Source organism: Halichoerus grypus, chromosome 4 (genome assembly GCF_964656455.1).
Source record: "Halichoerus grypus chromosome 4, mHalGry1.hap1.1, whole genome shotgun sequence".
NCBI lineage: Eukaryota > Metazoa > Chordata > Mammalia > Carnivora > Phocidae > Halichoerus > Halichoerus grypus.
In genome coordinates, this window is record NC_135715.1 from 78856679 (window position 1) to 78878839 (window position 22161).

Genomic DNA, 22161 nt, shown 5'->3' on the forward strand with positions numbered 1-22161 from the left:
TTCCACTGTCAGGGAAAAAGCTACATTTAATAAATGTATACACTGAGTAAGATTTTGTAGCCATGTCACTGTGCTGTGCAGTTTACTCAACACAATTCAGAGTAGGACCAGTTTTGCTCAAGTGCAGATTCTGGGTCCTGCTCCTGAGATTGTGGTTCAGTAGGTTGACTTTAAACCCCCACCCCTTTTCTTGTTCCCTTGCATGCATCTGTTGTAATTACCTGGGCAGACTTATTCACTGGGGGTGCATGATGAGGTATATTGGACAGTGAGTTTCAAACTGATGTGCAAGCACTCAATAAATCTTTTTGAGATGAATGTGGTAATGTGAGGAAAGAGGAATCAGAGAGGAGATCCAGGGATCACTTGGTGGGTGAGTGAGTGTGTACCGACTGAGCTCATTGTGACCTCGGAGAACCAGGACAGCCTGTTAGGGCAGAAAAGCTAACTTAGCTCAAGCCATAATAAATAGGATAGTAGATGACAATGGCCACACCTCCAGCACCAGCAGGCCATCAGGTGCTGAGGAGAGGCTAGGGCCAAGCTGGGCAGGATCCGGTTGGGCTGACAAGGGAGGAGAGAGTGGAAAAGAGTGTAAACAAAGACCCTTGGCCAAAAGCAAGTGTGGGGTGTGCAGAATCGCGAGGAGACCAGCCTGACTGGAAGGGCACACATACCTCACATACTTGGGGAGCAGGAGGAAGAAGCTGGAAGGCTTGGAACAGTTGGGTTATACAGAATCATGAGAGTTGCTCTGAAGAGCTGGGACTGGCTTAGGCACAGAGCAGCCTTGTGATGTGGTGGAAATGCTGCTTTTGGAGGGTAATTGGAAGGTTCTTTCTATATTGAAGATGGCTTAGGGAGGGGAACAGCTACTTCACAGAATTGTGGCAGTATTCCAAGTATAGGCGACCAGAGCCTTGGTGAGGCTGAGGGTCCTAGACTGAGAGCAGGGAAAGTCCTCTTTTTGAGCAAGAGTAGTTTAGAGTGGGGGTAACAGACTTGCTTAGGGAGCTGAGGACAAAGGGGGAGTCATAGATGCCTGCTGGATTCTGTGTGCTGAGAAGAGGGACTGCTTGGACCACCATTCACATGACTATGGTTGTGGACGTCCGGATGTCCTCCTACTGAAGTACAATGGAAAGTGGAGATTGGTCATAAAATACAGAGACTTAGACCCACAGAACATGGAAGAAAACCGGTCATGTCTAGCTACCACTGAAATATAGGAAATGTCCTTTATTTGGGACCTTAACTGAAGCATCCAAATACCAAGTTCCATGAAACATGGTCCTGTTTTTGCTTCTATGACATTTACATGTCTGCAAAAAGGACTCTTAGAAACTGTAAACCACTTATTAGATTGTTAGTTGCTTCAGTGAAAGGTGTAAGCCTCTTGCTTGAAAACTTCCAATTTCTAACCAGAGATTTCACTTCTAAGTCAGGTAAAATAAAAAAAAAAGAACAACGAAGTCAAATTGTTTAGAAAATACCTCCTAAGTCCTTTAATGAGACTTCTACCCATATCTCTTAATTTTAAACTACCTGATGGATGAGACTACACCTTATTCACACCTAACAAGTACTAGTAGTTCAGCCAGTGACTGTTGAATAATGACATTTCTCCTACCATTCCAGGATTGTTCGCTTTCACTTCTTTAATCAAAGGCAAACAGCATAGCCAAAGTAAGCTCAGACCTTATTTCAAAAATTAATGTCTTATTACTTTTGTAGATTATTTTATACCAAAGCCAACATTAACTAAAGCAGATGAAATCACCCAAGTTGACCGTCTTTGGAATTTTATCCTTTCTTTTGTGCTGGTGCTGCACACTGTTTAATCATTCCATTGAGCTCAAGGGGAGTGGGGAAAAAAGCGTCTGAATGATTCAACCTAAGCTGGATGGACAGTCCCTAAGTAATCCAGAACCAATTACGGGCTTTGAGGAGCTCCAGTTTCCCTTCAGCCCTGCAGGCCAGGCAGGAGAAGCCCGGCGCGTCAGCCCACATGCCACCGCCTCAGCTTTGTGCTCCAGTCACCTGCGACTCTGGCCAGACAGGAAATAGGATAAAGGAAGAGGAAGCCCATTCATGCCTCTGAAAGGCTGGGGCAAAAGTGGATAGTCAGCAATTGCGAAAGACTGCTGCCTCCACCCCTCCGCGGGAGAACCGGCAGCCAAGGAGTTTCCACATCACATAGTGTCTCTTGGGCACCTTTTCCCATGGGGGGGTGAGGAGCTTCAGGTCAGCTCAGCACGGGTGGGTGAGCGTGTTCTCTCAGCGTGCAGGTAGTTCAAGTGGGCTTCCTAGCCGGAGCCAGGAGAGCGACAGGCTCCTGAAGAGGGGTGTTAATGTGGCCCTTCTCTGTATCCCCGACAGTCTTCCTCTCAAATGTTTTTTGTGTTGCCTTTGCTTGTCTGCCTCATCTCCCTGTGGATGTGTAGGGGGGCTCAGGGACGGCCATTTGGTGGCTGGTGATTCTCTGAAGGTTAAGTTTGGTTGCATTCTCTTTTGGTACTTACATCTATGTTAGCAGTCAAAGCAGCCGTTTTCTACTGATCGTTTCAGCCGTACTTTACAACCTTTTTTCACTTGGGGACATGCTGGTGCCACGGAGCTGATGGAGCTGCTTTAGCCCATCGGATGCTCTTGGTGCCACTCTAATGGGCGCCCTGTAGATGACGCTGCCTAGGAAGGACGCACATCTGCTCTGGGATTACAGTCTTTTTTTTTTTTATTTTTTATTATTATGTTATGTTAATCACCATATATTACATCATTAGCTTTTGATGTAGTTGGGATTACAGTCTTGAGTGGAAACAGTTCCTAAACACACAGCTCTCACATAGGTTACTAGTCAGCCACGGAGCTGTAACACAGCCTGGAAGTAAATCAGGCCCTACCTGCAGAAGGTGCCCAGAGTGTTCCCATTGAGCAGTCCTTGCCCACACTTGCACCTTCTCCGACTCCCCCTCCCACCTGACTCGGAACCATTTGCCCTCCTGTTGATGGTCATTTGAATGTTGGCCTGTTTATGGAGAACACATGTGTGCGTGTGCAAGCAGTGCCCGTTTCACGTCACCAGCTGCTGTCTCCCCCCACCGCCCTGTCTGTGGAGGGTGACTTCAGGAAGGGGGTGGTGGGCTTATAACTAACCAAAGGGCCTTACTACCTAAAGTCTCAAAACAGTGAGGGATTAACTCCTCTCAGCGGGCTGTAAGCAAGACAGCCCTTCATTTTTACCGTCCTCTCCTGAAGAGGAAGAGGAGTTCACCGGGTCAGGAGTGCCCCCTCCCCAGCAGGGCTGTGAGAATGGATTGCAAACTGCTGCACCTGTCTTCTGGGAAAAGGGACGGTCTGCCTTTCCTCTGTGAGTTTAACTCTGTTTAATGTGCTGCAGAGAAAATAAACGAAGCCTCTGTGTTGGACGTGCTGTGCTATCGCGGCGATCACACGCCTCCCGGGCTCTGGTCCAGATTCTGGGCAGGCTTTTCACGAGGTGAACGGAGAATGCGCCCCTTGTACCACCCGACTCAACCTGAGCTCTCAAAGAGCCTCGCAGGCCAGGCCCTCTCTTGTGCCTGCAGCAAAGCACGCCCCGCTCTCTGGCCGGCTGAGCCCAGGACCATCTCCTGTAACCTTTAAAGAAGTTGCCTCCTTTCCTCCTTTGTTTGTTCTTCCCACTTCTTGAAGGCATGTTTCTGAGTCTAACTCACAGACTCCAACAGCAGAAGGCCCAGGTCCTACCGTCCGTGTCAGAAACAGAATAGCAGTCAGGAAACACAGCCATTCCTTTCCTGTTTAAAAGAGTTGCTTTCTGGGGCGCCTGGGTGGCTCAGTCTGTTGAGCGGCTGCCTTCGGCTCAGGTCATGATGTCAGGGTCCTGGGATTGAGTTCCGCATTGGGCTCCCTGCTCAGCCTGCTTCTCCCTCTCCCTGTGCCCCTCCCCCTCCCCTTGCTTGTGGGCTCACTCTCTCTGTCAAATAAACAAAATCTTAAAAAAAAAAAGTCGCTTGCTTTGCTTACCTGTTGTCCTCTCTCATCCCCACCTCTCCTCTCTCTGCTGTGTTAAATTTAAGGGGCACCTGTCAGTGTCACTGTTCATCTCTGAGCCTGTAGTAGAGATCAGGGTCCTTGTCCCAGGACTGAGGTGCCATGGCAAGAACAACCCCATCCAGGCCCTCTGACTCTGGGAGGTCCTTTCTCAGAAGCTTATCGACTTGAGTGCACGGACACAGAAACATGAAAACTCAACCTGTTTTAGGAAGCTCAAAGGGCTGGATCATGCAGTTGTATTTTAGTGGGTGGTGGGGAATCAGGATCCTGCGGGGTTTTGAGCTGCAGGTGGTATGATCAGCATCCTGTTTTTAGTTGTTGTTTTTGTTTTTTTTAATTTTAATTGTGATAAAATACACATCAGATTTGTCATCTTAACCATTTCTAAGTATACAGTTCGGTGGCAGTAATAAGCACATACACACTGTCGTGCGGACCTCACCAACATCCATTCAGACTTTCTGTCTTCTGAAACTGAAACTCTGTCCCCATTAGGCAGCAGCTCTCTGTTCCCCTGCCCCCAGCCCTGGCAGCCTTGGGTTCTCCTTTCTGTCTCTGGATTTGACAGGCCCCTGCCTGACAAAGGATCACCTTGGCAGTGGCAGAGAGAATGAGCCTGGAGAGGGAGGCCAGTGAGGAGAGTGCCAGAATCTAAGTTGGAGGTGATGGCCTGAGCTAAGCGTGTGGTAGCAGGAATGGGTTTTCTGAGAGCTGTAAATAGAACTGACAGAATCACTGATGGGGAGTGAGGGAGGCGAGGCAGACACAGGCACCAAGGATACTGCTCATGGTATGAACTTGGGTGTTGGGGCTGTGATGGTGTTCTCATCAAGACGGGGTGCTAGGAAGAGGACCCAGGGTTAGGGTGGGAGAGACGGGAGTTTAATTTGTGATAGGTTGAGTGTATGCTCGTTGGCTATCCTAGGGGTGTGTCCAGTGCACAATTACAAATACGGGCCTGGAGTGGGAAGGGAGCTCCCTGTGAGATCTCAGCATTTTGGGGTGGGGATGACGCCCTGGGAGCTGCTGAGCTCTGCCCAGAGCCAGAGAGTGGGCACAGAGGGAGGCTAGTGGTGGCAGGCTGGGAGCACCACCATTTAAGGAGAGTGTGGGCAGGAGGAGAGCCTGTGAGGAATACTTGCATGAGGAAACTAGCAAGTTGTACCTACAAATGCTTATTAACTGTAGTCTCAATCTGTGTTTTTGCTACCCATGAGGCTTGCAACATTGAAGGATATACATACTTCCAGTTCTTAAATTCTGATATTTAAGAAAGGACAGAGGTAGACATTTTTATAAGAGTTCAGTATAGGCAGGAGACAAGTGATTCAGTTGAGGCACTGATATATAATTTACTTATTTGAAAACAGGTGTCATCCTCTCTTGCTTTCTAAGAGGGCTGACAGAGTGACCAGGGCAGGCCGAGAGCAGAAGGAATCTCTGAAGCTAAGCTGTGTGTGGACCAGAGGCCTCTCTCCTAAGCAGTGTCCTAGGAGAAAGAAAGTTTTCTTTCCTTTCTCTGTAGAAGTCATTTTATTTTATTTTTTAAAGATTTTATTTATTTATTTGAGAGAGAGAATGAGATAGAGAGAGAGAGCATGAGAGGGGGGAGGGTCAGAGGGAGAAGCAGACTCCCTGCTGAGCAGGGAGCCCGATGCGGGACTCGATCCCGGGACTCCAGGATCATGACCTGAGCCGAAGGCAGACGCTTAACGACTGAGCCACCCAGGCGCCCCTGTAGAAATCATTTTAAAATGGATGCTTCTTGAAGTGACTGTAAGATTCTATCAGTTTTTGTCCTTATCTCAAGGAAAAATTATTTAAAAGCGTCATTTGGGGAACAATTTACTGCAGTGCATTTGGCTTTTCATGGTGAGGCTAATCAGGTTCTACCAAGCAGCATTTTCTCTGGACCCAGGATAATTCTCTTTGGGAATGTTCAAGAACAGTTTCTCAAAGTACACCAAGAAAACCAGAGCCCAAAGTGTAAGTGCTGGGCTAGGCAAGCATTTCCGTTAGGGCCTACTCACTGTGGACCGACCCTTCCCATCTCAGGCTGTGTCCTGATGTCGAGGCTGCGGTAGAGTTCTGATGCTGTGTGGTTTCTAGGTGAGATTGGATGTGGGGGGGTGGGGTAGACATTTGAGGCTTAACATGGAGAAGTTAAGGAAATACCAAGTTTGGGAAGATGCTGTCAATGATTTTTAATAGCAACAGAGTAGAATAGCAAGAGCCTGCGGTGACTCTTGTGGAGGGAGTGGCTCTGGAGGCTGGCTGGGTGTAGGTAGAAGCCTATGAGGGCTAAACAGCGGGTTGCTGAGAAATCCCCCGGGGAGTTCAGGGGTTTGCAATTAGCCCTGAATGCACAGGATGGTCATCCGCACCTTCAAATTTCAACCTCATATGTTTGGTATTGACTTTTCTATAAATCACAGAATTCTGTGCTCAGATTTTTTCTTTCCCTCCTTTGTGGATTACTTTATATTTCAAGTTCCTTGTCATTGGAAGCTAAATCTAAAGAGGCCTTTCCAAAGACAAATCTGCCCCATCTGACCATTCGAGATGGGCAAGTAGGGTCTGCCAGAACAGCACCCCAACTCCAGAGCTGTCTTTTGACCCTCTCCCCTTCTGTGTCTCTCATTAGGTAAATCCACCATATCATGTGCCATTGGTTGAGCTGGTCCCACACCCGGAGACGGCCCCTGCGACAGTGGACAGAACCTACGCCCTGATGCGGATGATTGGGCAGTCCCCAGTCAGAGTCATGAAGGAGATTGATGGCTTTGCCCTGAATCGCCTCCAGTACGCCGTCATCAGTGAGGCCTGGCGGCTCGTGGAGGTGCGTGGGCTGCTTCCAGCCTCTGGCAGCTGGAGGGGAAGGTGGCAGCAGTGTCCTGGGGCCGCGTGGAGGCGGGGGGGTAGTGGATGGGAACGTCAGCGCTCCGTCCTGCTTGCTCTGTTCTGGGGACCGGGGGCAAGCTCTTCTCTCAGGTTCAGTCAACGGGCAAGGAAAATAAAACGTAAGGTAGCAATTCATTGTATGTTTCAGAGATTCCTCTGTTACAGTAAGTTATTTGATATTCACACCTGATGATAGACTTCTCTGTTTCCTGCCCTTTCATACCATTACCACATAATTATCTCTGTGTGACACATTGCGTTTTCTCACAGTGTCAGGTTTTCCCCCCAGTTTTATAATTTTTCAAGAGGAGGAAAAACTATATTTTGAGTAAACTTGTATCCTCTAAAGAGACCCAGTTTATTTCAAGAGCTTGAGGAGGAAGCAATGGGTAAGCCTTAAACTTGTTAGCAATATGCTCATCTTACATATAAATACATTATACACACACACACACACACACACACACACTTAGCCTTGTCCTTTCATTAAAAGATTTTATACGTGACTTTAAAGATGACCTTGTTGCATACATTTATATGAAGGACCTAGTGCCGGGCAGGATAGACAATCCAAGTGGCCCCAGGATTTCAGTGAATAGTCCAGGGTTCTCGGGCTCAGACCATCTGGTTTCTGTTCACTTGCTTGCTGATGGTTCCCCAGCTTCTGCATGGGTAAACAACACTGTCTGCCCACTCTCCTGTTGCAGAGACATGGTAGCATGAGTGAGGGTCTGTCCAGGTACAAGAGGCAGAGGGGAATGGAGCTCAGGCTGAATTGTCTGCTCCTGGAATAGGCCCACTCCTTGGCTAAACTCCTGTGGGAGTCTGCCAATCCCAGCCTGAGACAGGACGTAGGAGGCCGGCCTGTGGGCATTGTGTTTTAGCTTCCCAGTGCATGATGTATGTGTTGTTCTCACGTCGTGGTTCTGGTGTTCTGTCCCATCCCTGTTAGACTCATCATCTGACCCAACTGCTGTATGCATTTATCACATAAAGCTACAGTTCTCTGTCTTCACTGTTTAAATCCACTTAATGCTCCTATGTCATCAAGCTGGGATTTCCACTGTTAAGTTTGTAGTTTTAATTTTCTCAAATTGTGGGATGTTTTTGAGTATCAGTCAGTAGTAGAATATTTTAAAGACACACAGAACTGAAAGCACCCCCGTGGAACTGTATTTAAAATATTTCCACTTGTCTAGAATAGGGGAGCACTTAAACAGACCACAAGAAAAGCTCAATATGACAGTAAAACACTGTGAGGGGTTTTAAGGCAGTTTTTACTTTTGTTTGTGAGGTATCTTAGTGTCCCAAAGAGATAAAAGCCCTGAGGTAAATCTTGCTTTCTCCAATCAGAATGATGTGAGCCAACTCAAGGGAAAAACTTGGAGGTTCTGGTATAATGGAATTAGGTGGGAGTCCTGCACAAAGAGTTCTCTCTGTGTTGACCACAAAGTGGAACCAGCTGCAGTGTGGAAGCTCCAGGTTTGGAAGAGCGGTGGAGGATTCCAATGTCCCCCTTTACTGGTTGGACGTGGAGGGAGGGCTGGAAGGTTATTGAATTTGGCCGCTCTGGGTGTTCTCATTGCCTCATTTTGTCCGCCCTCCTTTTGATTGTCCTGTGTCCAGGGGCTGATGGTGGACTGAGTATATTCATGTTACTGGCAGGCAGGAGTGTTCTCAGGGATGACATACCTAAGAATCCCGCATGTGTCTCTACATTGGCTGCTGTGGGACTCATGTGCCTGGAGTCCCTGTAAGGCACTGAGTGCTAAAATCCAGCAGGATAATCCAGTTTGTGACAAATTGAGAAGAGGCTACAGAAATGAGAAGATAAAGTGTGGATAGAACCTCAAGAATTTTCTTTGGTGAATGGGTAGAAGATAACTCACTTTTAAAAATAAAGATGATCTACAGACAGAATTCAGGCAGGTGTAGAAACCGCAGGCCCCTCTCTGCAGGGTGGTGTGAGGTGGGAATAGAGCGGCAGGCATCCCTGAGCTCCGCTGAGACTAAGTGCCGGGTGGAGTGTTTCAGCTGTGGGGCAGGGGCTCACAGAGGGACTGCGCGGAGGGGGCAGCGTCACCAGTGTTGCGCCCCACGTGCTGTTACCCTTGCTGCTCGGAGATGCCTGCTCGTTGGCCAACCAGACGTGGGAGGGCCACTAGCACACCGGCCGTGCGCCTGCTCACAAAGTCGTTGCTTCTGAGGGCAGAGAAGCTGCAGGCGTGGGCTCTGAACATCCACACAGCGGGCCCTGCTTTCCTTAGGTTCGGGGGCTAGCAGAGCCAGAGAGAACTCCTCCCCCACTGCCCTAAGTAGTCATAGGTTCCTCCCTCTGAGTTCTCAACACTGCAGCCCAGCAGACACACAAAAGGCACGTTTTTCTTACCTCCGCCCACCTCCCATCACCCTCCCCTTGGGAATAGTGGATCGGTATTTCTGCCCATTAGGTGGGTTGGTTTAAGAAGGCTTGACTTTATCACATGCATTTCTTGAAGGAAAACCTGTGCCGCCTGTGGTCTGTTTCCACTTAAGACATGAAAGTCAGGCAAGGTGAGAAAACCTCTCGCTAGCCCCACCTTGCTCTGTGCAAATCTGCACGCGTGTGCTGAGCCCCAGTCAGGGCTGGGGTTAAACGACACCCTTTTGACTCACGATTTCAGAGCCAGTTGAACTTGAATTTAGATTTTAGAGTGTTCCAGGTTTACCTCAAAACATTTAAGGGCAACTTTAAAAAGGAGCTGAATTGGGGAGGTTTTACATTAAAAATTGAAGATTTTTATACTTCTTAAGTTCAAAAGATCCAAAGATTTTCGGAGTTTATCTTTCCAAGACACTCTCCTTCTGGGGTGGGTTTCACGTGTGGGCCAAAGCACTAAGGCTCAGTCTTGACGTAGAGAACACAAGGAGCTGTGATGAGCAGGGTTGCCCTACTCAAGGACTCACGATGGGCGCTTCAGTCTCACTCCTTTCTTGATGCACAGAGCAAGTTGAAATTTGGCAGAACCTTTTCTCTTTGACCCAAACTAGGGTTGATGTGCTTTCAGGTATGAAAGCTACAAGGTGACTTGGTTGCAGAGCACTGAGACGCCTTGTGCAGCATATGGGCCTGCATGCCGCTGTCTGGGCTTCTCGGGTGTGCGTCGGGGCGGACTGAGGAATACTGTCCCGTGTTGTCTGAGTGTAAACCGCTCTGCACAAATCACGTCCAAGCGTGAATCTCCAGGGGTCCTACCCACGAGTTTGGGTATGACCTGCAGTGGGTCAGCAGGGGGCTGGCCAGAACGATGGCTTGCGTTTCCGCTCAGCCATGGCGGTGTCTTAACTCGGTGGTCAGGGGAGCAGAAGGGTGCTGTTTGGCCACTTGCTAATTTTGTTGGATCTGGTAGGTTAGATGGATTGATTTCCCCATGTTGACGCAGCCTTGCATACCTGGAATAAATACCACTGGGAGTGTAATTCTTTCTAGACCTTGCTGGAGTCAGTTTGCTTATGTTTTGTCGAGAATTTTTTCTAAGTTCAGAAGAAATATTGGTTTGTAGTTTTGTGGGTTTTTTTTTTTTTTACTGTCTTTATTTGATTTTGATATCAAGGTAACGCTGCATTAGCCAACAGGGTTGCATAATATGCATAATATGAATTGGGAAGTTTTCCCTCTTTATTTTCTGGAAGAGATTATAAAGTTTTTGTTAATTCTTCTTTAAATGTTTGATAGAATTCTCCAGTGAAACCACCTGGGCCTGGGAGGGCCCTTTTCCAAGATATTTTTAATGACAGGTTCAGCTTCTTTTGTGGTTATTAAGAACCATTCAGGTTGTCTGTTTCATCTTGGTTGAGTTTTGGTGGCTTGTGGTTTTTAAGAAATTGTTCCATTTCTTCTGAGTTGTTGAATTCATGAGCTTAAAGTTGTTTGCGTTACTCTCAAATCCTCTTAGTGTCTTTAGGGTCTGTAGTGATATCCCTGGTTTCATTCCTGATGTGGGGGATTTGTGTCTGCTCTCTTTTTATTCTTGTCAGTCTTGCTAGAGCTTATCAATTTAATGACTTTTTGAAGAAGCAACTTTTTGTTTCATTGATTTTCTTTATGGTGTTCCTGTTTTGAGTTTCATTCACCAACTCTGGAGGGTGTATTTTAATACTTGCAGTAAGCATGGGTGAGAAATTCTAAGAAGGGTGGAGCAGGGAAAGGTAAGGGAGGCTCCTGTGCAGACCTGCCCATTCGAGAGAGAGAGAGGTGAGCTGCAGACATCATTTCCTGGTCAGAAAGAGAAAGTGCTGGGAATAAGACACACCTTGTCTTCGTGGCAGCCTAGACCATGACACAGTCTTGCCATCAACTGTGATTTTTGTCTGGCCCCACACAGCTGTGTAAGCTCGGCAAAGACAAGGGCTGTCTGGGAGCAAGATGGGCAGCCAGGCATCTGATGGGACAAGGTTGCTGGGTTCTGTTGCATTGTCTCACCAATGCTCACCCCATGTGTTCCCTTCCAGTTTGGCTTCAGAATTGGGATGGAGCAGCCCTTTGTAGGCTTGGAAGTGCCAGATGGACAAGTCCGGCTACAGTCTAGTAGCCCAAGATTAGGTCACTAGGGGACAAGATCCTGTTGGCCAGGAATGTGATTTTAAATCAATATTCTTAAGTTAATGATCACAGTAAAGGAAGTTGTGTTGTGATCATAAACCCTCACCCAGACAACAGCTGAGCTTGTACTGCCCATAAATTCTTGCCCCTTCCAGGTAGGGTAGGTGGAGGTGAGCTGGAGTGAATCATGAAGCCATCAGCAGATTCTCAGCCTGTTGGAATGTGTTGATAATGAACTTTGGAAATTGCTTATCTCAGGTTTTATTCACCCTTCTGAGCAATATAATTGCGAGGCTAGATTTCTTTTCTTCCCGCCCTGAGCTGCAGAAATTCAGTTCTCGGTTTCTTGTCAGGCAGGTGTAGTTTATGGGATGTGGATCTAATTCCTTTTATGAAGAATCGTTTCAGTTAATAAAGTGTATCTCAGAGATCATGTAGTAAAATTAACTGAGGAAACTTTTTATGATAAACTCATTCAGGGGTTTCTGTTGAATATAATTATGAGAATATAACAGAGGAATTAGGAGTCTTAGCACAGGGAACCCCTGAGGATTGTCTACTCATCAGTAACTTCAGTTTGTGTAGAATTTAGAAGTTTACAAAGCACTTTCCTTTAAATTTTTCATGATTTACAGTTATTTGCAGATCATCCCGTCTTAAAACCATGAGAGGTACATTGTTATTTTTGCCCTTACAGATTAAGACACTGGCTCGAGAGGGTGAGTGATTGGGGTGCCTGGATGGCTCAGTCGTTAAGCGTCTGCCTTCGGCTCAGGTCATCATGATCCCAGGGTCCTGGGATCGAGTCCTGCATCAGGCTCCCTGCTCAGCGGGAAGCCTGCTTCTCCCTCTCCCACTCCCCCTGCTTGTGTTCCTGCTCTTGCTATCTCTCTCTCTCTGTCAAATAAATAAATAAAATCTTAAAAAAAAAAAAGAGGGTGAGTGTTTGATCCACATTCTGCAGTCTGGTAGGGGTCCACACCTGCGCCACCTCTGCCCTTCAGTGTCTGCACCTGTAAATGGAGGCGCCAGTGGATCTGGTTCTCCTCGGGAGGTGATGAGGATTGGATGGGGTCATGCATGTAAAGGGCTTAGAGCATGCCTGGCATAAAGTAATGGTTTAGTAAGTGTTACGGATGTGGTCCTGGTAATGATGCCCATGTTTTCTGAGTCCCTGAATCCCGTGTAATTTTTTGTTCGCAAGAGCTGCCACCAGTGTGTTAGTTCTGAGCTGAAATGTGGGGGATTTCATCCTGGCTACGAACGTGAGGCTCCTGGAAGGCAGCAGGGGCCTCACCTGGGAGCTCATTAGAAATGCAGCACCTGAGGGCCCACCCCCAGACCTGCAGAACCAGACTCTGCATTTTAATAAGCTCTGCAGGACATTCCTGTGCTCCTTGAAGCTGGAGGAGCCCTGGCTCTCTCCCCCATGAGACTCTGATCTCAAAGTCTTGATGTGTTGTATTTCATCTGTTTTAAGGTATAACTTTTTTTTTTTAACATTTTAACATCTTAGTTTTATGGGCAGCATTTTATTCCTTAATAGAACATTAAAGACTAATTTAACTTTCAGTTGATCCAGTCTTAGTTTCAGTGAGATAGAGTATATTCTCTGTCCTTTTTGTCTCTTCTCCTTCCATGTTCTTCTGTCTCTGTATGTCCCATTATTTCCAACTCTCTCTACCTGACTCAGGCTCATGATAGATAAACATGCAATTCTAACCAGCTTCTGCTTAGTGGAGAGACTGTTACCTGGTCACTTTCTAAGCCATGATTTCCAGTCCTAGTCTTGTGACGTTGAATACCTCTAGTTATCCCAGAAGTTTTTTGAAGATCAACTTTAAAAAAGGATTTAATTCACTTCAGTTAAAACACAAACACATTAGAACAAAAGAATGCTAGGTTGTAACTGCCCAGATGTCAGTCATTATTCCAAATCAAAGCTGGCCTTCCCCCAAGTCCCACGGAACTGGTTTGGGGATGGATTCCCACACGGCGTCTTCCTTGTCATGCTGGCCACACACTTTGCATCAGCCACCCTCATCTAGCCTTTTGATTTCCAGAATAAGGATGCAAATCATGGCCAGGTTTTCCTCTTATTAGTCACGGGCCTATGTGAACAGAAGTGGGTCCCTCCAGGGGTGACAGTCAGAAACGAGCAGGCTCCTTGCACTTGCAAATCCTGTGTACCTGTGTAGCGTGCGCTTGGTCTTGTCTTGTCAGCCAGATGAATGAGCAGCCTGCTTCATCATGAATTGCCACACTTAAATTAGAATGTACAGTAAGCTCTTTTACAGAATGGGACGTGACACAAAAGGGAACCGATAGGGGTGAACATATTTCAAGGGCAAAGATGACGAAATTGTAAGTTTACTACTATAACTAACTCGAACATTTCTCTCACATGTGCTGTGATCATGTGGAGATGGGGGGGTCATTTGATTTCTTCTCTCCTTTTATAAGCCAGTATTAGTGTAGGTCTGGTTCTCCAAGTTCACATTAATCCTCAGGAAGCTTACTTCCCACATATTCAGCATTCTGAGAAGGAAGCCATATCGGACAGTAAGCTGCCTCTGTGGCCCGTAGTTTTCTGACAGCCTGGGGAGACCCAGCATTTCACTGGCCGCTCTTTTCCGAAAAATGTCCTCCTGTGTAGGTACCCTGTGACGAAGGAAGTATGTTCCCTACCAATCACTCAGCCTTCTGTCTGGAAGAGAAGCAGTACAAGACAGGGCTGTGAGGCTGGAAAGAAGAAAACAGAGCCGAGTCAGGCTGAGTCACTCGTTTCACTGGCTTTGGGAAGGCAGCAGTAGTCTTGTGGCTCGAGAGGCTCGACCAGAGGAAGCATGTTCCACGCGGTCGCTCACAGGCACTTGGAAGGCAGGGTTACATTAGAAGCTTTTCTTAGCAGGGAAGGTGTTGGAAACACTGTGGACTGTTCCAGGCTATGGCTAACCTGGAATGTGTCCAGTAGGAAAAAGCTGAGGCTTGATTCAGCAAAATATTACGGTCCAGACATTGGCAACATCTGTCTGTGTACTTGGCAAGAAGAGTCATGTAGGAGGGTGGGTCATGTAAAGGGAGGTTAAAGGCGCCAAGACAGACCCAAGCTCCTGCCCTCCACACCATACCCTCACCTCTAGGATTTTCTACATTTTATGTGTTTTAAAATTTAAACTTAAAAATTTAGTTTTTTTTTTTTTTTTTTTAATTAAAGAGATAATGTATGAAGTGTCTGACTGAACCTCCTTGTGGTTGAAAAGAACCCGCCTGCAGCAGCCCTACTCCCTGGACTCCTGGATCTGGGAATTTCTTTACTTTGCTCTGAGCCTCACATCCTTCCAGAAGTGATGCCATCTCTCTCTGCCTGTTTTTTTCTTTTTTTTAAATATTGTATTTATTTATTTGACAGACAGAGAGCACACAAGCAGGGGGCATGGGTAGAGGGAGAGGGAGAAGCAGGCTTTCCGCTGAGCAGGGAGCCCACTGCAGGGCTCGATCCCAGGACCCTGGGATCATGACCTGAGCTGAAGGCAGACGCTTAACGACTGAGCCACCAGGTGCCCCAATTCTCTGTGCCTGTTTCCTTCCTGGCCTGGGCCTCGCTTCGGGGCCCATCACACAGGAAGGCATGTTTCCTCTTACTTCCTGCCCTGTGCCCTCCTGTGCCCTTGCCTGCCTTGTGCTGTCTTTCCTTCTTTTGTGTTCATCTGCTCAGCTTCAGGTGCTGCGTGCATGGAGTCCTGCAGCCTCCCATCTCCAGCGTGCCCTATTCTGCTCTGCATTTCTTTTTTCTTTCTCACCAAGGCAAAATTCACCCAGCAAAATTCTTTCTTAAGACATTTTTCTGCCATTTCTGCATCATTTATTCTACCTCCTGAAAATATAGCCCAGACATCGGTATTGATGAGGGGGACCTGTCTCCCACTCCTCCAGCACCTGAAGCACGCTCACCTTTCCACCTTATTGATACGCCCTGGACCCATTGTCCTGTGCCACCTGGCCTCTGTCTTTCTTGCCTTCCAAAGCCTGGAGTCAGCTGTCTGACCAGCAAGTTCATCACCTGAGGACATTAAAGAGTTCTCTTGGCTTTAATTCTTCTAGCTCTTTTACCCTGTGAAGTTTTCCCAAAGGCTGTCCTGAATCCGTCACAACAGTCATTTTTCTCGTTGCCATCCTGTTTGTCAGTGCAGGGCCTTTGGAGCAGATGTGTCCCCTCCTTCACCAGGACCATCTTCCAAGTTAGTTGAGACCTTTCACATTGGCTTTAAGTTCAGATAGCTTCCTGTCCATGGCCTTCTGTTCAGAGATACCAAGAGAAGGCCGTGCTTCTCATCTGTATGGCAGCCCTGAAAGAACACTGAGCATCTTGGCATTTTAAGAAGCCCCAGAAGGATATCAGAACCCAGAGCCATGGCTCAGCAAGTGTTTAGTGTCCAAGACTGACCCTGGGAGAGGAGGAAGTTAAGTAGAGGCCATCCGAAGGCGGTGTATCGGAAGGACTCAATCCAGATACCACTCGAGGTGTGTGATGATGTGGTGACAGGCTGCTGGGACGTGGGGCTGTGGAGGCAGGTGGCTTTGGGCAGAAACAGGGCCCGGCATGATTGTACAGCTCCTCCTGCCTCACGCTGGAGCCGAGGTCCGCGTGCCCCCTGTGCACAGAGCTGGGTCTGGCCCCGCGTTCCCGAGCTTCTGTCTGACTTGATGAGCAACCAGACTCGGCTGCAGCACACCCTGCACAAGTTTCTCTCCAGAGCAGTGCAGGGAAGAGGTAAGCCGCTGAGGAAGCTGGGATTCGCTCTCCTCTGAAAGCTGTATTTGCTAGGCTGGGAATCGTCAGTTAATTAGAGTTCCTTCTAGTCCTGATGGTCTGTAAGAAGTAGACAATTTTTATGATAGGATTTACTGTTTTATGGGAGGTTACTTTCTGAGTAGCGACATTGGTAAGCAACAAAACCCTATTGAAAGGAGAGCTCCTGCTGATTTATTCTTTTGGAGACACCTCCAGACCTATTAACAGACAAACATAATGAAAACATCAACCACATACTCAATTTTGTAAAAACCAGCTTGGCATGCCTGGATTTCCTTAATGGTGTTTAAAGTAAAAACTTCAATGCTAGTATTCTAACAGCCCTTAAACAAAACGAAATGAAAATGCTCTTAGGCTAACTCCTGACTCCCTGTCATCACTGACAGGCCATCAATCAGTATAAATGATGGATTTCAGCTCCTCCAGGGTGAGTTGGAACGTTAACAGGCAGCAGGCAATGGGCCTCTGAAACAGAGGAGAGAAGAAGGGAAGGGGTCCCCAAGAGGAAGGGCAGAGAAGGGAGGCTGCAGGTGAAACTGTGCGGCCTTGTCGCCTGGCCTCCTTTGCCTTCAGTGAGGCAGGCAGAAGCGGGCCAGCAGGCCGGCCCGTGACCTGGGGACACGGGCAGGAAGCCCTGCCGGAATTACGAAGGAGGAGCAGGTAGAGATGGGGCCGTGCTGTGCTTCTGGTTTTGGAGGGAGTGCTTATACTCCTTGGTGCAAACCTCTTTGTGAAAACTTTGTCCCCAGAGGACCCCTGGTGCCCTTGCTGACCACAGTACACTTAGATTTGCATGGAAGGGTGGATTCCTTCTGCTGTGTTTGGTTTCAGGTCAAGACTTTTCCTTTCCTTTCAGACTCTATGATACCATTGTTTTTGTCCCTGAAAGCATTGTTGTACGCACGGCACAGTAAGAAAAAACACACCAGCGAATTATTACTGCCTGGGGCCTAAAGAGCTCTGGAGCATCCCTTGTAGTGGGACAAAGTCTTTCCTCTGTTTCCCTTTCCTGTTTTTGATTTGTTCCCATTTAAACAGTTTAATTTGAAGAATATTCAAAGGGAAAAAAGACCACCTATGTTTCCCCCACCCTAAAGTAGTCAACTGCTTTTATTTTACTATGTTCCTGTCTTGTCTCTGTTAAGAATACTTTCCTTGAGGGGCGCTTGGGTGTCTTAGTCAGATGAGCGTCTGACACTTGATTTCAGTTCAGGTCATGATCTCGGGATCCTGGAATCGAGTTCCACGTTCAGCATGGAGTCTGCTTGGGACTCTCTCTCCCTCTCCCCCCACTCGTGCGTGCATGTGCCCACTCTCTCTCAAATAAATAAATCTTTTACAAAAAAGGAATACTTTCCTCAAGTTTCCATTTTTAATGGCTTAACAATATTTCTTTTAGTTGATCTTTTTAAAAAAATCTGATCTCTCCCCTATTGTAAATGTTTTAAGGTAGTTCCAAGTTTTCTGCCACTATAATGCCTCTGTGAGTGTCCTTGCCGGTAGAGTCTCTTCTTCTGGGGACATTTCATAGAATAACTGCTGGGATCTCCCTGTCAGAGAGGAGCAATGTCTTTGCCACCTGCCAGATGTAGTGAAGACGCCTTCAGAGGTTTTGACCCACGTCTCTTGCCGTCGGTGGTGCTCGTGGGCTCACCTCCCACCACCTCCCCGGTACAGTCCACCTTGTGTCCTTCTCTCCTTTCCCTTGGGCGCCCCCTCAGCAGGCTCTGACAATGGGTGTTTTATGAATCAGTGTTCTGTTGCATCAGCCAAATGTGGTGTTCAGTCAGCTCTTCCACAAGTTAGCAAAATTTGCTTGAGTCATTCTGCAGGAATGTTTATGCCTCGCTTCCAAGAAAACTTGTAGGTTTTGGCAAGAAGCCAAGCAGCTCACAAACCTGACCACAGCCTTTGAGTAATAGCGGGGCCGCACTTAGCAGTCTTTTCTTTCTTTCTTATTAAAATCTTGCATTTGCTTCACTTTCTCCCTGGAAGGTAGCTTGGGTGGGGGTGGTTGGAGCAGGTCTTTTTCCCTCTTGCTCTGGAGCTAGTTTCATGTTGCATGGAGGAGAGTAATGCTTGTCAAAGAGTATAGAAAACACAACTATATAATATATAAAATGGAGGGAACTAACTCATGGTTCTAGTTTGTTTCTCATGAGAAACACTGTGAACCATCATGATAGTTCTTAATTTATACTTCAAAGACTGTAATTATATTACTTTCTCTACCATTCACCAGGACTCCAGAGTTGGATGTTTCTAAAAAAGAGTCCTGAACCCCTTGCTCATACTTGAGTTATTTCTACCTCAGTGATTAATCTCGTGTAGCTTATCCCTGAAACATCTTTGCGGTGGTGGGGGTGGGGGATGACACTCACTGAAGTTTAACTTTGTTCCATCCTCACTCTAATTAGAGATTGAGGTGGGCTCTCTTTCTGTAAGCCCTGCTTCTTGGTCTCACCGGAGCAATACCAAAGCAAGACCAGTGGCCCCTTCATGCCCTTGTTTGTTGCATTTCATTATTTGACATTTTCGAAGATGAAACTGTTTCTGGCTCCCGTTTCTCAGTTGAGACAGTGTATTTACGCCCAAACAGCTCTTGCTGGGGAGGGGCAGAAGGACTTGTGCGTGACCAAGTGCAGATTACTGGGTAGCAAGCCCGCATTCCTGGTGGTGATGTGTCAGCCAAGTTGGAGCAGTATTTGCACAAGAAAAACCTGAAAATTCAGGATCAAATGTGGTGAAAAATAGAGCAAAACAAAATAGAAGAAGATCAAAAGCTGGGGATTAGTAAAAAATAAGTGGACAAGGAGGATGGCGTGAAGAAAAATGGCATGAAGAGAGTAAATGAAAATGAGGGCATGCAAAAAAAATACATGAATCAGAAAATTGAAAATGAGAATGGGATGATCAGAGAGAAGGAAGAATAATTCTGTGTAGCTGGTAATCAGTAGGGGAAATATTCCCAGGAGATTCATTCATCAATACTACATCCCTAAATTTGACAGGCCCCCCCCTTCTTCCGTGTCCCAAACACCAGATCCATCTTTTGCCTATTGTTGGCCATTCGATGTGTCTTCTCTCCTTCTCTCCCACAAATAAAGGGCTAGATCCAAGATACCTGAAGGGGAGGACCATGCTCTGAACTTCTATCCACTGTGAGGGTCATGTTGGCTGGGCCAAAGTGCCCAGATATTCAGTGAAACAAAGCCTAGATGTTGCTGTAAAGATATTTGATAAATGTGATTAGTTTAACATCTATAATCAGTTGACTTTAAGTACAGGAGATTATTCTCAATCCCCTAGGCAGGCTTCATCCAATCAGTTGAAGGGCCTTAAGAGCAGAATGGAGGTTCCCACCATCAGTTTCTGCTCCAGATTTCAGACTTGTCAATGCTCTCCATCACATAGGCCCATCTCTTGAAGTAAATCTCTTTATGTGTATATAACCTACTAGTTGTCTCTCTCTGGTAGGACCCTGCCTGATGCATCCCCAAACGTTTAATTATACTTAAAGTTTCTATCACAGGAGTTTGCGTACTTTATTAACGGCCTTGCATTTTGTCCTTATTCACAGAGGGCATCCTGCCCCCCACCTCAGAGTGGGCATTCCTTCCCAGCGGGCAAGGTACAGTGTGTGCCGGCCTGAGTGTGTCCTGGTTGCTGTGGAAAGTCTTCGGGTTTAGCGAAGGGAAGGAGGGCAAAGGAGGTTTCAATAAAGGGGATTCCTTACCACTCTGGCCGGCCTCTCCTTGCTGAGTGATTTTTCAGGACATGATGCAAACCAGGTTTTAAACTAACGGTGATCTAGTGTTCATTGCTCTGTATGAGTTTTTGGAATCTTTTTAACCACTTGGGGCTTTTCTTTATACATGTGACTTGAGATTTTTACCACAAAATGGAGGAAGTACTGATAGCTTTACTGACAAATATTAATTGAGCCACAGACACACTGGAGTGGGTAGGGTTTCAGTCTTCAAACAAGCATGCAGTGTAGCATCTGTTTCCAAGGAATCGATGATCAGATCAGTGTGTTCAATTCAAGTGCCTGTTTCTGCCTTTTAGGCCACTGTGATTATCAATTGTGATTATTATTGATAATATTAGCATCAGGGCCACAGATGTCACTGAGGATCTGGGTGGAGTGGAGCTTAACAGCAGAATGAAGCAGCTGAACTGCAGAGTATCCTAAACGCGAACCTTTGCTTCAGTAGGGGTAAGCTCAAAACCCGGATTGGCGAGCATCTCAGCTTCATTACTACTTAAGACCATTTCTTTTCTCTGCATGTACTTCTGGGTAAAAACTCAAGCTTAGAGAATCTACTTCAGAAAATCCAAATGGGGCAGAAAGAAGGAGTTAGGAAGAAAAGATTAAAACTTTTCTCTCTTCTCACTTGTTCAGCTAATGAATAGTAACTGATAAAACGTAGATGGTCATTTTGGAGAAATTTGGGAATTGGAGGAAAGTGTGGCTCCTCCCCCAAGTAGGTGGAGAATCCTTCTAAGGCTTTATTTAGTTGGGGTCACTCCCAGCTCACATACTTACAGATCAAAAATTACTGCTCTTGGGTGGCTCACTTTTTGGGGTATTTTGAAGTCCTGCGAAGTCAGCTCTAAACATACTAAACACAATTATAGAAGAAGAGAGCCGAGGCAAATAGCATCACACGTGTAGGATGCCTTCCATATTTGCATCTTTTACAGTTTGAGCACCGTATGGAAATTTCAGGCTGTTTGGGGTGTTGACCTGGAACCTGAGGGAGGGCCAGGGCGAGGGCTGGTCTGCAGAGCCCCTGCCAGGCTGCCTTTCCCCGGCATTCCAGAGCTCACAGGGTTCAGGAATGCCACAGTAAATGCCTTTAGGCAGCCTGGGGAGAGGACCAGAAGCCACCCTTCCGGCCCTAAGAGCTTGGTGAGGAGGGAGAGGAAGGCAGGAACGCCTTCAACAATCGGTTTCTTGGGGCACCTGGGTGGCTCAGTCGTTGGGCGTTTGCCTTCGGCTCAGGTCATGATCCCGGGGTCCTGGGATTGAGCCCCGCATCGGGCTCCCTGCTCCGTGGGGAGCCTGCTTCTCCCTCTCCCACTCCCCCTGCTTGTGTTCCCTGTCTCTCTGTCAAATAAATAAATAAAAATCTTTAGAAAGCAAAACAAAAACCAGTTGGTTTCTTGATAGTTCTGGACATTACCGTGGATGCCATTGCCGCCTCCTCGCTGCACCCTCGCCGCTTAAAAGTTTTGCTGTCGGAAGTGAGGGGAGGCGAAACCTGTTGGCATTTGAGTCAATTGAATAAATTAATTTGCTCTCCTTAGCACTCCAGATGAACTTACGGTAGGATGATTTAGTAGAAATAGGAAACCCAGGGAGACATTGTGACAGGCTGGCTGACTAACCACACTTGGCGAGTGTTGGAGAGGTTGGGGAGTGATGGGCGCGCATGTACGCTGCTGGGGGCAGTGTGCGTCGGTGCAACCACTCTGGAAGGCACTGAGCATTATCCAGGACCATTGAAGCTGGGTGTGCCCTAGGACAGCAGTTCTCCTCCTGGACGTGTGCCCCGCAGCCTGGAACAAGAACGTTCCCAAATATTCATGAACGGTAGGATGGATAAGTAAACTGACTACACATCAACAAGGGCGGACAGACCACAGCTACACACAACACAGGTGAATCTTAAAAGCATAAAGTTGAGTGAAAGAAGCAAGTCACAAAAGAATGCACGGGGTGAGTCCATTTTGAAGAAGACGAAAATAGGCAAAAAGCGAACTATGGTTTAGGAATATAAACATAGATGGCAAGTCTTAA

At 47.0% G+C, this 22161-nt stretch overlaps 1 protein-coding gene across 3 annotated transcripts in view; it reads left to right on the forward strand.

Annotated features, from left to right (window-relative positions):
* Positions 1 to 22161, forward strand: part of CRYL1 (crystallin lambda 1) — a 133859-nt gene that overhangs the window by 102258 nt on the left and 9440 nt on the right. For all 3 annotated transcript variants that reach the window (XM_036121741.2, XM_036121742.2, XM_078070597.1), the window contains one exon: positions 6701 to 6895. In XM_036121741.2, the coding sequence (XP_035977634.2) occupies positions 6701 to 6895 (195 nt within the window). The remainder of the gene's footprint in view (positions 1 to 6700; positions 6896 to 22161) is intronic.